The sequence below is a fragment of the Mizuhopecten yessoensis genome, unplaced genomic scaffold (assembly GCF_002113885.1).
Source record: "Mizuhopecten yessoensis strain PY_sf001 unplaced genomic scaffold, ASM211388v2 scaffold11177, whole genome shotgun sequence".
Classification (NCBI taxonomy): domain Eukaryota; kingdom Metazoa; phylum Mollusca; class Bivalvia; order Pectinida; family Pectinidae; genus Mizuhopecten; species Mizuhopecten yessoensis.
The window spans coordinates 168,594-183,325 of NW_018408918.1; the positions used below are offsets into that span (position 1 = coordinate 168,594).

The 14,732-nt window shown below is 35.7% G+C and overlaps 1 protein-coding gene across 1 annotated transcript in view; it reads left to right on the top strand.

Annotated features, from left to right (window-relative positions):
* The first annotated feature begins 1,689 nt into the window (after positions 1-1,689).
* Positions 1,690-14,732, top strand: part of LOC110440280 (leucine-rich repeat-containing G-protein coupled receptor 5-like) — an 86,753-nt gene continuing 73,710 nt past the window's right edge. Inside the window, exon 1 of the mRNA XM_021483254.1 lies at positions 1,690-2,930. Within this exon, the coding sequence (XP_021338929.1) occupies positions 2,704-2,930 (227 nt within the window). The 5' untranslated portion in view covers positions 1,690-2,703. The remainder of the gene's footprint in view (positions 2,931-14,732) is intronic.

Consider the following 14,732-nt stretch of genomic DNA (forward strand, 5'->3'; position numbering starts at 1 on the left):
ATTTAGTTATGATTCAAAGAGGTATGGCGGAAAACTGCCCGTATTTCCCTAAGTCGGCATTTATGAAAACGGGGAAAAAAAATTAAGGAGTAAAACATTTCGTGTAGCAAAAATGCATACAAAAGATACAAAACCAATTGAATATTAATTTTTAAACTGCTGAGAAATTAGGTATTGCTAATATGATACTGCAAATATAGCCATATACACTATATCTATGAAAGTGATGGGGTTTCCCGGAGTTAAAATAATACTTTCAACACTTTCCCATCCGAGGACCAACTTTTGAATAAACTTTTTGTGACCGTGATGTAATATGCAAAATCAAATCGTATTACGGAAAAGTGGCCTCCTTTGGGAAAGTGCTCAAAAAAATGAAAAACAGAGGTGATTAAGTTTCTCTAAACTGCGATCGGTGATAAGTTTGTAATTGACAATATCTATATGTTCTATGTAGCCGAATATGTAACGCAGTTTACTTGTGACTAGAAAATAAACGGTGCAGGTTCGAATCCTCCTTCAGTTTTTTTGGGTTTTTTTTAATATTGAGGCATGTGATCATTTTCCTTAATAAGGCAATGGTGGTTTTAATTAAATCGATGGAAGATTTTGTTTACATTTTAAAACATTCCTATTGACTTATCAGTTTTGTAAGTAATAATTTCTTTACCATTTAGTGCGACATACTTCTGTGGAAGCATGTCAACACATCCCTGTACACGTGTACAGTACAGCTACGCTTTGTAGGTAAGAAACTATTTTTGATAAAATTTATGAATTGTTTTACCCTCCAACTGGCAATAGTAATTATATCAAGTGCTTTAATAATGCCGAAATACCAAATATGTGGTCTGTTTACAATAATCTATTCTTAGACACGGGATTCCGATATTGCTACCTGTATAAAAAATACCTGAGGACGCGTCATAACAGTGCACGGTTGGATGCGCGCACTTGCGTAACATGGCTTTGGGGATTAGGCATAGCAACCCGCCATATCTCTTTGTAATAAATGACTATTTTATTCATATATGTGTTTCGAATAAATCAAAATTGATAAGATTGTTTCCAACACTGTCTTAATCAACAAACACTTTTCAGCAACAAAATATTTGGATTACAATAATTCTAGCTCCCTAGGAAGGACATTATCTAAGATCGTTTTCGAATAAGTTAAGAAGAAATAGCATACATTTACATGTAACAGAAAACAGTTTTCGACGCCTGTGTACTATAGTAAATTGTTCGGACTCTTTATCTTTAAACGATCATTGAAAGACCTTATCATTTGTTGGCACAATCGTCATATACTCTTTGTTGTTACAAATAAACAATATTACTAAGTATTATGGGATATTCATTACATACGTGAAACATATGTCTTACAGCATTAATCTGTTACATTCATTACTCTGCAAATTACACAAAAAGGTTTTTTGCAATAATTTTTTAAATCATGAATTTTGGTTTTACTAACACATAGGAGGAACTCCATAATTAATACACCGTTTCCCAATTAACTCTAACGTAATCAAAATCGGGGAAACAAATAAAACATTGAGGCGATCAGCAAACATGTTTTGTGCCAAATATGATCAATTGAAACATATAGATCAATGTTTTAACAAAATATGTGAAGATATTAATATGTAAACGATATTGCCGGTTTGTAATTAGGCTATAAAAATGGAAACCTATTGAGACAAGTGTGAAAAAATACCATCAAAACAAACATACAAACGACCCCCTCCCCTTCCAAGAGTCTGCGTGCCGCTGTAGACAGCGCGTGATATATGTATACTGTTTGTGCCAATTCTCTGTCTGTCTGCTTCACTTATGTATAGAGTTTTTACAATGCCAATCTCCTCAACATATTTCTAATATAACATTGTCTATGATAGTTTATGTTAGGGAATAGGTTTGTACAGTTCGCCAGACCTGCCGGCTTAGACCCTCAGTAGCTAATCGATTTCAACAAGTATATATGCAAGTTCATGTTGTGAACGCCACACACCCTCCTTACAAAGGTGAAGTCCTCTTTTGCATCTTCACGGCGCTCGCACGCGCCCCCATTCCTCACCCCCATGTGACCAGTCATCTGTATCTACATCTAACCAAGTATTGTGGATATGTAAGCCCCGGAATGTCCCTCCCGTTAGATCTCGTGAGATACAATGCGGGATTTATAACCGTTGTGACACATGCTAGCCGGCTATAGACGGCGTACACAGACTTACAAGCGCAGAGATCGATAGGCTTGTTTTCCACTTGAGCCCTCGGACAGGGTTATATAGTTACAGGGACCGACTCCTCTACTCCAGTAAACTTCAGAAAAATGTGTACACGTCGGACAGTGTTGCCGTACGGAGGGGCCCATAGCCCCTATCGGGTGACTTGGATAAGAGGGCTCGCATCCTTTTGTGATGCGCTGGGTTTGTTCTAAATCCGGCATTGTGAAGTGTTAGATACATCCCTTTATCTGCGTTCTAACGACTCGGTAGATTATATGGCTGATTACCGATACTTCAAATTGTGATGATAACCGATAATGATGTCATTTCAAGGCAGGGACTGTCAAAGGTTCGCCATTCCGTGTGGGGACACTGAAGAGTTCGGAGATACCTCTGGCCTAGCCCTTGCCCTTTATACCTGTTGGGAGTACCTCGAATCCTACACGTCCGGGAAATGTTCCCGTGATTTCTAATGGCGACCCTAACAGGAAGTGGTTACATCGCTTCCGTCATGGCGGTATTTTTGTACGTCGCCATGGCGTGTTTATTTGTTTGTAATGCTGCGGACACTACTGAAGGGACACCGGAAAATGTGTGTGAGTGCATAAAAGCAACAACGTTTGGGGGTTTTCAATGTAACTGCCGGAGGAGAAACCTGACAACCGTACCTCAGCATTTACCGACCGACACCCGGGAACTGTAAGTATTAATTAATCATTTAACTAGTCCTTATATCCCTATATCTCGCATGAAAATTAGTGGTGAATAACCTTTAACTAATGTGTTTATGTTATTCCTGAAAATAACACATTTTGTCTCAATCAACGAAAACATATTGTGACCATGTTTCTTTGGGGATTACAGATGTCCATACATTTGCAATTATGAACTGAAATAACACGATACTATCTATATACAAGGTAACTTTTTGTTTTACAGTGAAACCCATCTCTATTAGTGTAAGTTTTCCATTGTAGTAGCGTTGAAACACAAAACATCAATATTACTTATGAAATATGGAGAATTTACATCATACTAATGTCAATAGCATGCATTATTTATAAATGAAATGCGCCTATACTAGCAATATGCTGAAAGTTCTGCAATCGCAATACAACGTAAGCGATCTCGTGTCAACTAGAGATCATGCCTCCTTACAAAGAGGTAGGGCTGGAACGATACATTAACCTGACGATACGATACGTATCACGATACCGTGGTCACAGTACAATATGTTTAATGATACATATAATAACAGTAGAAGCAACGAGAAAAGAGGTGCCGCAAATTGATAATGACAATATTACAAATGGAAATAGGCTTGGTCAAAAATGGGCCTAACGTGCATGCCGAACTGGAGCTGTCACTCACCATGTTAAAACCGATATGAGAAGATTGAATTTAGAAACGACAAAATCCGTAAAATATCGTAGGTGTATCGAAATCTCCTAACAAAAAAATGTGTATTGTACCGTATTCAAAATATCGCGACATATCGTTGCAGCCCTTTTAAGAGGAATGAATGATGTGTTACAAGCATTGTTATGTGTATACATTTGTACCTATTACGTAAGATGGTTTATTACATACTTACTGATAAATACGGGTTTTTTGTATATGCAATACGACACAATTGCTCTAACCCATATCAGCCCTCGCCGTATCACACCCCAAAACCCGTATCAGCCCCCGCCGTATCACACCCCAAAACCCGTATCAGCCCGCAAAACCCATATCACACCACTTTTGGATTATTATTTTTCGTTTTTCAATATTTCAAAAAGAAAATTAAATCATAAGATATTTGTTTTTATTAGTAAATTTGTAATAAACAGAATAAAACACGCATTTTTCCATATCACACCAAGTATCAACCCTCGACCAATATCAGCCCTCGGGCCTTCGGCCCTTGGGCTGATATTGCAGTCTCGGGTTGATACTGGGTGTGATATGGAAAAAGGCATGTATTATTCTCTATTTTATACTACATGTACTATTCAGGAAACATTCAGTAGAACCGCGGTGTGCACTCCATTAATCATTTTATCATTAAATGCCCAAAAGATTGCATTTCCTTTCATAAAATTGATAATTTTAAAACACAAGTGTAAATTAATAAAGCATCAAAGTTAATACATTTCTATGCAACCAAACTTATGGGTTTTGAAAGCAAACCGCAAAAACCCATTTTTTCCTAAATATTAACATTGGTTTTTAAGCCTAGCTCAAATGATCTCTTTTCCCAGATTGTCTTTATCCTGTACGCAAAGGCCTGGTGGGCATGAACAAATCTTGACTCTGTCCAAATTGAAATGTTTTCTTACTGTTTACTGTCATTCTATTAGTACAGGTGTTTATCATTTCACAAAATACGGACTAATATTCTCAAAGGATAGTCTGTCTGATTGATAAATCAACCTTTTCACTAAAGTATCAAAAGATGTTTTATGATTGTGGCACCAGAATACACTCATTCTCAAACTTCCAGGTGTTACGCTAACTTAAGCTCCATATCACACCTGAAATAGGCAAAATCGAAATCACCAATCGCTAGGCTGATACATGTCCTTGAAAATTAAAGAGGAGCAACACGCTGCTCCAAGGCCAGTCAATGGTACCGTACCGCTGCCCCGAGATTCTTTGACTGTACATCAAAGAATCAAACTAGTCTACTTGTAGCATTCACAAAGTGGCGCGTACATCATCTTCGATTTCATCACGACATATTCCAGTGGTGCAGAGAGCGTTTTGAGCGTCAACTCTGGAGTATCGAGGATGGAATAATCACAGTGACAACCCTTATTTACCATTACTTTTATAGACTACCGTGCAATACACTATAGAATTAATTACATTTACATCACAAAGCTGTGCGGGAGTTAGTCTTAATTAGTTCATTGATTATTACTTCATCGCGTAGTGTGAATACGTAAATAAATTCTGATCGTCTCACCTGACATGCTGCAATTATTGACAGACGACACTGTCTACTGCGGCTAACAGATTCAGGTTACAAGCGTTTCAAGACACAACAGTAGCTATTGCGGTATATACAGCGACATACTATAGGCCTACTTTGACATGCTGTATCTACAAGTGAGTGTCTTACGTCCGTCTTACATTATAATAATTCTAGTATAGAATACTACACTGAAATACGCCATAATCTTATACGGTGTAATACGGCGACAAAGACTATAACAATACAGCGTATTACAATATAATACATTTCCATCCGGTACAGCACAATGCCATGACGTACATTGATTTTAAATAGATTATCATTCTACTACTATCATATCATGTCATATACTACAATGTCGTACGTTACATGGTATGATACCATGGCATAATACAATGGCATACATCCTAAAACTCCCCAATACTACATGGAATACGCTCTATATGTAAAACATAGCACTATGAAATGTATTGTAATAGTAGAACTACATATGAATACAATAAACTGATTGGCAGTAATGTCTATGACGATACAGTGGTATATCACTATTGATAACTGTACATTGTACACCATTGTATGTGCTACTACGAGGCTTACAACGCGTCACACCACTTGTTGTGAAGGTTTTAGTCACTCGTTGACAGAGGACAAGGTTGGTCACTTGTATACATAACCAATGGCTGAATTTTGTTTCTAAACACAACGGTTTTTAATGTTAATATTCATGGACTAATGTGCGAATTTTTTTTATAGGAATTATTTCATTTTATAATGAAAGCAGATACATGTTAACTGCTTTAAAATGATTCTAGCAAATTAATCAGCCAATCAGCAATGAGTTTCATATGTTTGTATTCCATACCTCAAATTAGTTCCGGTAATACAATGTATGACATGTCTTTGAGGAATTTGAACGTGACATCGCTTACATGGTTTTTGAATGACTCAAATCTATATACATTTAACGTTGTAAAGTTATATCATTTTGATATTGGTTGGCGGATTTACGTGGGTGTAAATAGAAGTTACACTGTGGCATGTTTTGATAATGGGGGGCGGAGTGATACGGACGTAAATAAGAGTGGTATTGTCCTTAATAATATTTGCAATGTATGTGGAAATGAATATAGTAGATGTCGCTAGTGTTGAATTTCAATTATAAGTTAGTAGCGTCATATACGTATTATTAAGTTGTGCGAGAAACTAGCCATATTCACAATACTGTATGGCGGGATGTTTCCGCGGGGAGGATATTTTCGCGATTTCGCGGGTCATTAACGTGATCGCGAAAATATAATCCGCAGAATAATATGACAACCTTAAAGACATGCCGCCATCATAAACTTCATAACTGCAATATCATCATGAAATAGCAAGTATGTGGTTGTAATGATTAATTCACATCAAGAGCAATATAAGATGTTAAAATACAGATTATATAACAAATGATAGTTGATGATTAGCAAAACAGAATACACTTACTTGTTGTTTCTGAATATGCTGTCATAAAGCCTATTCCTTTGACTGTTTGACACGTTATATGCAGAGTATCCCGTTTCTGGGCTAAAACACCGCTAAAATTTAGGATTTTTACATGTCTTAGATCGCGAAAATACAATCCATGTCAATTAAATGTTCTAATTTTGGGACGAAACCGCGGAAATTTAAGCCTGCGGAAATAGCCCGTTACACGGTAGTCTACCAATAGAAAAATTATAGATTTACACATAAAAGTGAAAATGTCAATTCAAGGACTACATCTGTAACCTTAGCAATTGGGATATTTAGTCATATGACCCATATAACATGTGATGTTATACTAAGTTAATTATAAGCCTAATAGTAGTTAGCTGTTATCTATAAAAAGATTATAAAGTTTCAAGGCTACATGTGAAAATATAAAAGAAATGCTTGACTGAAGTGTTTTCAACCTTTTTTTCTGGTTGGTTGAATTATGACATTATAAAAACAAATTCGCACAATACACATTTTTATCAAAAATCAGTAAATATTACTTAACTTTGCATATCAATAAGTGGTTATTCGTCTTATACAGGAATGGCAGATTTTTTTGTTATTGATATAGGACATAGCCAGAGAGAAACTCGTTGTGTGACATCAACAAATTACTTTCCGAGCATAAAATATTTTCAACCTAAGCAAATATTTAACAGCTTTCATCCAATACATGTTACATTAACAATATGATACTGTCCGTTCCACCTTTCTTAGCGATTGTAATCGATAAACACATTGCTACATTCGCCGAGTCGTTCGAGGAGAACTCACGAAAAGTCACATAAAAATTACACTTGAAAACCAATCCATTTTTAACTCCTAGTTAATACATTGTTACGATGTCTGGAAAAATAACACAGAACAATAAATGGAAAAAGACGACCGAGGGTTTTCTTTCTTATAAGCTGCGAGTAGAAAATGGATCTACTTAGGCATACAATTTCGTAGAACCTGTTTGCGAGTTCAGCAAAATTGTTTTATATGACTTGTGTTAATTGAACATTGTTAGATTTATTATTAATATCCAATATTTAAAGCTGAACGTTAAGCACAGAGCAATTAATACACATTGTACTGACTTAAGTTTGTATTGGTCAGGCGTCAGATCAGTATTAACAAACCTTCATTACTCGGACAAACGCTCAACCTAAAGGCCAGCGAGGCGTATTGTCAAGCAATGCGCAAAGAAACAAAACTTTTATTAGAAGGTAGAGAGAGAAACACAAATATATTCAATGGACGTTGCAGATTGAATACTGTCTCCTTTGTGTACCCAAATAAGAACGAAAGAATATCCACAATTGTGCAGGAGGTTCAATGTTAGTCACCACTTACCAATCATACAGTGGGTTACAGCAGGTATGACGTTTTCTAAATCTACAACCTTCAGTGATGACGAATAGCTTCCTATGATATCAATATAAACAAGTTTTCCATAGGCTATATTATTTTGGCGTCAACATTATTATATTATCACTACAAATTAAGTGTGAGGAACGTTTATCACTCCTTTCCATGCTAGCGCCATATCAATCAGACTGTAACTAGCTACTTTACTGGTCCGGTCGCCGTTAACCGACCTTGCGTGCAGACGCACGTGCCATTTGTACCTATATATGGCTGAAGCCCGCCAATTATCACTCCATTTGTGTGACGAGAATTCTTCGATGGAATTGAATAGGATAGCGATTATTTATGCGGTGCCTTATGTAAACGAGAAATTATGGAACTTTTACAGATTTCATTCAGCATCTTAAAACTAGAGAGCTATTTATTTGACTTTATGTTCTGTCTTGAGATGTGCTCTATTTATACCTGTGTGATATTTATCCGCAAAAATTTGAAGACGTTGGAGGGTCTATTTCTTTGGCTAGTCAATTCATGTTTCTCTTTGTTCGCATGTAACAATTGTGTACCAATGATATTGTAATTAAAGTATAGACACTTGCGTTTTATCTCCAAAGAAGAAAGGTTCAAATTGGTTCTGCATTGTTCTCACTTTGCTTGCCGTTTTCCTATAGCAAAGAGTTTTATACGCAAAATATAATAATAATAATAAAAAAAAAAGTTTAAAAAAAAGTAAAAACAAATAACTGTGTGTGTTATGGGAGTTCGGGCCAAGGACCTCTAGACCTTAGATAAGGGAAATTATGCACTGCACTATTCGTTCTTATATTTTCAGCAACATATCTTGAATAAATTCATATTGTTTTATCCCTGCCCTGAAAGAGTTCGTAACCTGTAACTGTCTTTGTACGAATAAAGGTGAAATCAACAGTAAAATAAGAACATAGACTGCTGATTTTCAAGGCGACGAGACTCTCGACACTAAGCTAAGAATACTATTTATACAGTATATAAAAAAAAAATACCATTTGATCTGTCAGCTGACGTTGCTCTGTTGTCAGCTCGGTATGATAAGTACTGGGAAACACAAGACGGATAATGAGCAGATCAACTTCTAGTGATGGTTAGCAGTATTTTAATTTCAAAAGCATTTTATTTGGTATATGTTACAGTATACGGCTCAAGGAACCTTAAATATAATTAAACGTGTTTACGATTCAGTTGAATTGACATTCGGTGTTGTGACTTAAATGTGGGTAATCATGCCTTGAATGTATACACTATCTCTGATCAGTTTTGAATAAAGACGTAACTTGGGAAACTATGTTAAATTAGTGTGATCACCCTCGATACTTCACGGGTTACGCTCACTTTTATTCTCTGCACTGCTGGAATATGTCATAGCTATGTCCCAGGTGAAAACAACACTCTGACCAATCAATAGGTTGATACCTCTCTTTTTTAACATTATAGTGGAACGACAACCGACTTCAAAGCCAGTCTATTTGACCGTTACGCGACCGCGAAATTCTTTTGATGCACAAGGTGATGCACACTGAGACTTCGATTTCGCTATGACACATTTTTAGGGGTGAAAAGAGCGAATGTGAGCGTAACCCCTGGAGTATCGAGGATATAGTGTGATATAAAGGTAGATGTTGTTTAACATGCTCTCTAGTATGCCCTGTTGGTTTGTTGCCACTACCCAACTTATCGCTATGACAACGTGACATTACTTGGTTTTACTCATATCAAGATGGCGGATGTCGTCGATGCAGAACACGCTTACCCTTTCGAAACACCTGGTCTTATTACCAATTTAGGTTTTTTTCAAAGCTCTCCGTGTAAATCTTTCCTTGACTTGTTTTATTGATTTTTAGTTCGAATTACGGTTTTGCTAATACTTCATGATTTTTTTTAAACTACAAGACCTGACTAGAACAGTACGTATATAATATGAAACAGAGGATATATATAGAGGCTACAAAATATTCCGAGAAATTCCCAATCTCCTTAATCAATGCCTATTGTTCCAGTTATCACTTCATTAAAACCATACATTTCACGCTTTATTTACCTGATATGGTAAGTTCTAATTTGACCTGTTGCTAACAGCTTACATGTAGGATAATTTATGGGAATGCTAACGATTTAAATCTGGAGTAATATTCTCATGACCCCTATTGCGCAAACTTCAGTCTTGAACGACATCATGTGTCAGCCTTGTTGGTGTAAAAACAAAATCCGCCACCGTTTACTTTACGGCTTTTCTTGCCATTTTTTTCTGTCCTTTTTTTTTCAATATTCTGAAATAATGCATACAGATACTATGATTTCCTTTTTTCGTTTTTTATACAACAGTGCCATCCTTTTTGTTTAGATTTTTCCAATTACAATTTCTCATTTTCTCACCATTGCTACACGATATCACCATAGTTACATTGCATCATCACAATAACTCCATATCAGCAGTTACACTTTATATCCATAGTAACACTTTATCACTATAGTCACACAATATCATCACAGCAGTTGTATAGTTAACGGTGATACATCTGTAGGAGATCATTTTACAATATTATTTATCAAAATCCGGAAATCAAGATGATTTATATCTATGTATTTAATCAATTACTTGTCGAAGTGCCCATCCTTGAACCCTTATAAACAATATGTGTTAAATGATTTCACGCTAACTGTCCTACATCATGTATCAGTTATGTCGTATGTAGCAGAATTTAGTAATAGCTGTCATGACAGCGTGATTGACTGTCTCGTGAAGGATAACCTATAAGTCCTCGTGAAAAGGCGCCATATTGACGGCGTACGTGATTTGTTGTCTGACCACAGTAACGTTCATCGCTTATTTTAGATAGAATAAACCACACACCACTTCGCCACAACTTGGGTATCATGTCTGCCTGCCTGCTTCTAAGGTTTGTTAGAGAATTGAGACTGGCCATAGTGCAAAAGAGTAATTAATCTGATAAACTTGATTTATTTTACAACAATTATGAAACAAGTTATATTAATCACTCTTGTTAGCCCAGATGTTAGCTTGTCGGGGGTCTTAGTGTGGGAGGAAACCGGAGTACCCGGAGAAAACCGACGTGGTCGGGCAGGTAACCCAACCTTGTCACGTCCGATCGGGGAATCGAACTCCGCCCGCCTTGGTGAAAGGCAGTTCTATCCACTGCACCACCCGACTACCCTTAATCTGATGATCTCTTCCACCCCTTTCCTATTTGTTAAGTTCTGAATTCTTCAATGTATATATCACTTTGTTATTGTTACTTCATTGATATAAGACATGATAAAGAAATCATGATAAAATGGATTCACACTCTGTACCTTTTTTGTACACTGGAAATAAATTGATCTGATACGAATACGAACATGATCATAATAAACTGTAGGAAAAAAGGTCCGTTACTTAGATTTAACCTAGAATCACATGACGGATATCATCGATGAAGCATTTGACGCTTAACCTCAAGGAACACCTGGTCTTTTTTCCTAGTATTTTTAAATAGTCTTATGTAAATGTATCCTTTGTTTATTTCTGCCCTAGTATTATTATTTATTAGTTCAAATAAAGGTTCTGTTGACACTTTGGTACTATTTCTAACACTATTGGACACACTGAATGTTTCTTATGTAGAGATCAAAACTACGCTACACCCAGTGAAACTGTACTGATATACGTTTAAAGTCAGCCAGAATTACGTCGCACATACTGCAAATGCCATCCTTGGTCGACAACAAAACTGTGTCAATTCATATAATAACAAGGTGCACGTAAAGGAAAACGTACTTTATAAAATGATACAATTGGAATTGCAAAATTGCGTATTGAAATGCTCATACGTCATTGTTTTATTCAATATGTTTATTACATTATTTATCGAGCGTTCTAGATAAGTCAATGAAACCATTTCATATGACATCAAATTATTCAAAAATGTTTAAACACTTGGTACAATCTTATATCTTCATAAATCTATATCCTTCAGATAAGAGATATATGTAACAATTCATCTTAGAATTCATAAAAAAAAAACTGAACATACCTAATTGTTCGGTGTCGATTTTGTCTTTATAACTCGAGCGTAAGTGTGAATTACTCTTAGTGACAAAGTGTGTTGGTTTGGAATGCTTTGTTATTTGAAAGCATCATATCTAGCTTTCATTTTGAAACGGTTTCTGAGCAAAATTGATTTTCAAAGTACAACACTGTAAAACTGTCAATGTATTATTACATTTGTGTCATGTGAACTTTGTTTACTGTTTCCGTTTCCTGTGGAGACCTTAGTTAGAACAGCCAACAACCCTTGGCTTCGTGATGCGCTGTTCCCTTGTGGGTACAAACTAGAAGCATAACACGACTGAATCACGCCTCGGCCTAAGTATAAATGAGTTAACAGCATCGTGTTCCGATCTTGGACGTCTTCTCTTCAAACGTAACAACAAAAACTATAAGAAATAGTTCGCAAATATTCGCGTGAAACATGTCTCTGAAGGGAAACGGAAAAAAACCAAATAGAATTCTTTCGGATAATAAATTAAGGCATTTACTATAAATAAAGACAAGAACGAACCGTGAGAAAAGACAGTCACCTGCCAATCATTATAATGCAATATCAATAGCTGAAATAACACAGTTTTATTGGCATCCAATTACTTTCAACACTGCCATCATAAAGTCATTTATATATATATATATTCTGTGAAACATAAGTGTTTTGTGTGGCTAAGATAATGAGAGTTGTTCAAATGATTGTACAAAAATGTATTTTGTAAGTATACGCTAAAATGTAAGTGTATGGTGTGTAGGTATTGGATAATATGTAAATGTTAGGGGTTACTAATTTAGCTAAACTATAACCACTTTGACTATATAAACCAAAAGAAATTAGAGTAACTGTGTTTTGTGTGTAGCTAACAGATTAATTGTGTTGTGTGTGTAGCTAATCGATTACTTATGTTTTGTGTGTAGCTAATAGATTAATTATGTTTTGTGTGTAGTAGCTAATAGATTACTTGTGTTTTGTGTGTAGCTAATATAATAATTGTGTTTTGTGTGTAGCTAATAGATTACTAATGTTTTGTGTGTAGCTATTAGATTACTTATGTTTTGTGTGTTGCTAATATATTAATTGTGTTTTGTGTGTAGCTAATAGATTACTTATTTTTTGTGTGTAGCTATTAGATTACTTATGTTTTGTGTGTAGCTAATAGATTACTTTTTTTTTGTGTAGCTAATATATTAACTGTGTTTTGTGTGTAGCTAATATATTAACTGTGGTTTGTGTGTAGCTAATGTATTACTTATGTTTTGTGTGAAGCTAATAGATTACTTATATTTTGTGTGTAGCTAATAGATTACCTATGTTTTGTGTGTAGCTAATAGATTAATTGTGTTTTGTGTGTAGCTAATAGATTACTAATATTTTGTGTGTAGCTAATAGATTACTTATTTTTTGTGTGTAGCTAATAGATTAAATCTGTTTTGTGTGAAGCTAATAGATAACTTATGTTTTGTGTGTAGCTAATATATTACTTATGCTTTGTGTGTAGCTTATAGATTATTTATGGTTTGTATGTAGCTAATATAATAATTGTGTTTTGTGTGTAGCTAATAGATTACTTATGCTTTGTGTGTAGCTAATAGATTACTTATGTTGTGTGTGTAGCTAATAGATTACTTATTTTTTGTGTTTTGCTAATACAATGATAGTGTTGTCATCCTGAAATGAAACCTTCAGTGATCCTGTCCTTTTCAAAGTGGCATCCTTCTTTTATTGGAACCTGCCAATCTGTTTCCAAAATGTGCATTGTTCTACCTATGTGTTAATTAGTATGCCCGCATTGCAAGGGTACATTAAGACACTGTCGCCCATTATTTGATAGACCGCGAGGAATTAGAATAAGAAAATTTACGGGATACTCTTTCTACGAATTTTGCAAAACTTTCGACCAGTGAGACAGAGAGTCCATGAGGCTGATCTGCTGGGTGCTCCAAGCGTTTCCATTTGTGATGCCTTTATTGACGATGTTAAATCGCTCACGTCATTTTTCAAAAATTGCCTTATATTTTCCGAAAAGGCGTTCACTACGGCTTTCCCAGTCATTTAGCAGCCAATGCAATGTTAGCCATCTCATTACCCACGGATTGATTAACGTGTCTATTCCTTTTTCAAGCTGTGATTATGAGTTGATATTTATATCAACTGTATATCAATCTCCTTTTGCACAAATCTGTATTTCCTGTCACTTGCACTCACTGGTGTCATCCATATGGTATTCTGTGTTATTTTAGAGGCACAATGGTATGATGATGATTATGATGTTAATGATGAGGAGGAGGAAGATGAGAATGATGATATATATGATAACAGTGTTTCGTGTGTAACTTATGTAATAATAGAACACCAATTTGTAAAAAACAGTGTACAATGATAATCACGATGTAACTGCAATCAACAGTGTTAACGTATGTAACTACCCACATCTATGCTACCCACATCTGGCTCACGTATTCTGTTGTCATTGTGACCGTCAAGATGACAATGCTCACCACATCTGGCTCACGTCTTCTGTTGTCACTGTGCCCGTTAATATGACAATGCTCACCACATCTGGCTCACGTCTTCTGTAGTCACTGTGCCCGTCAA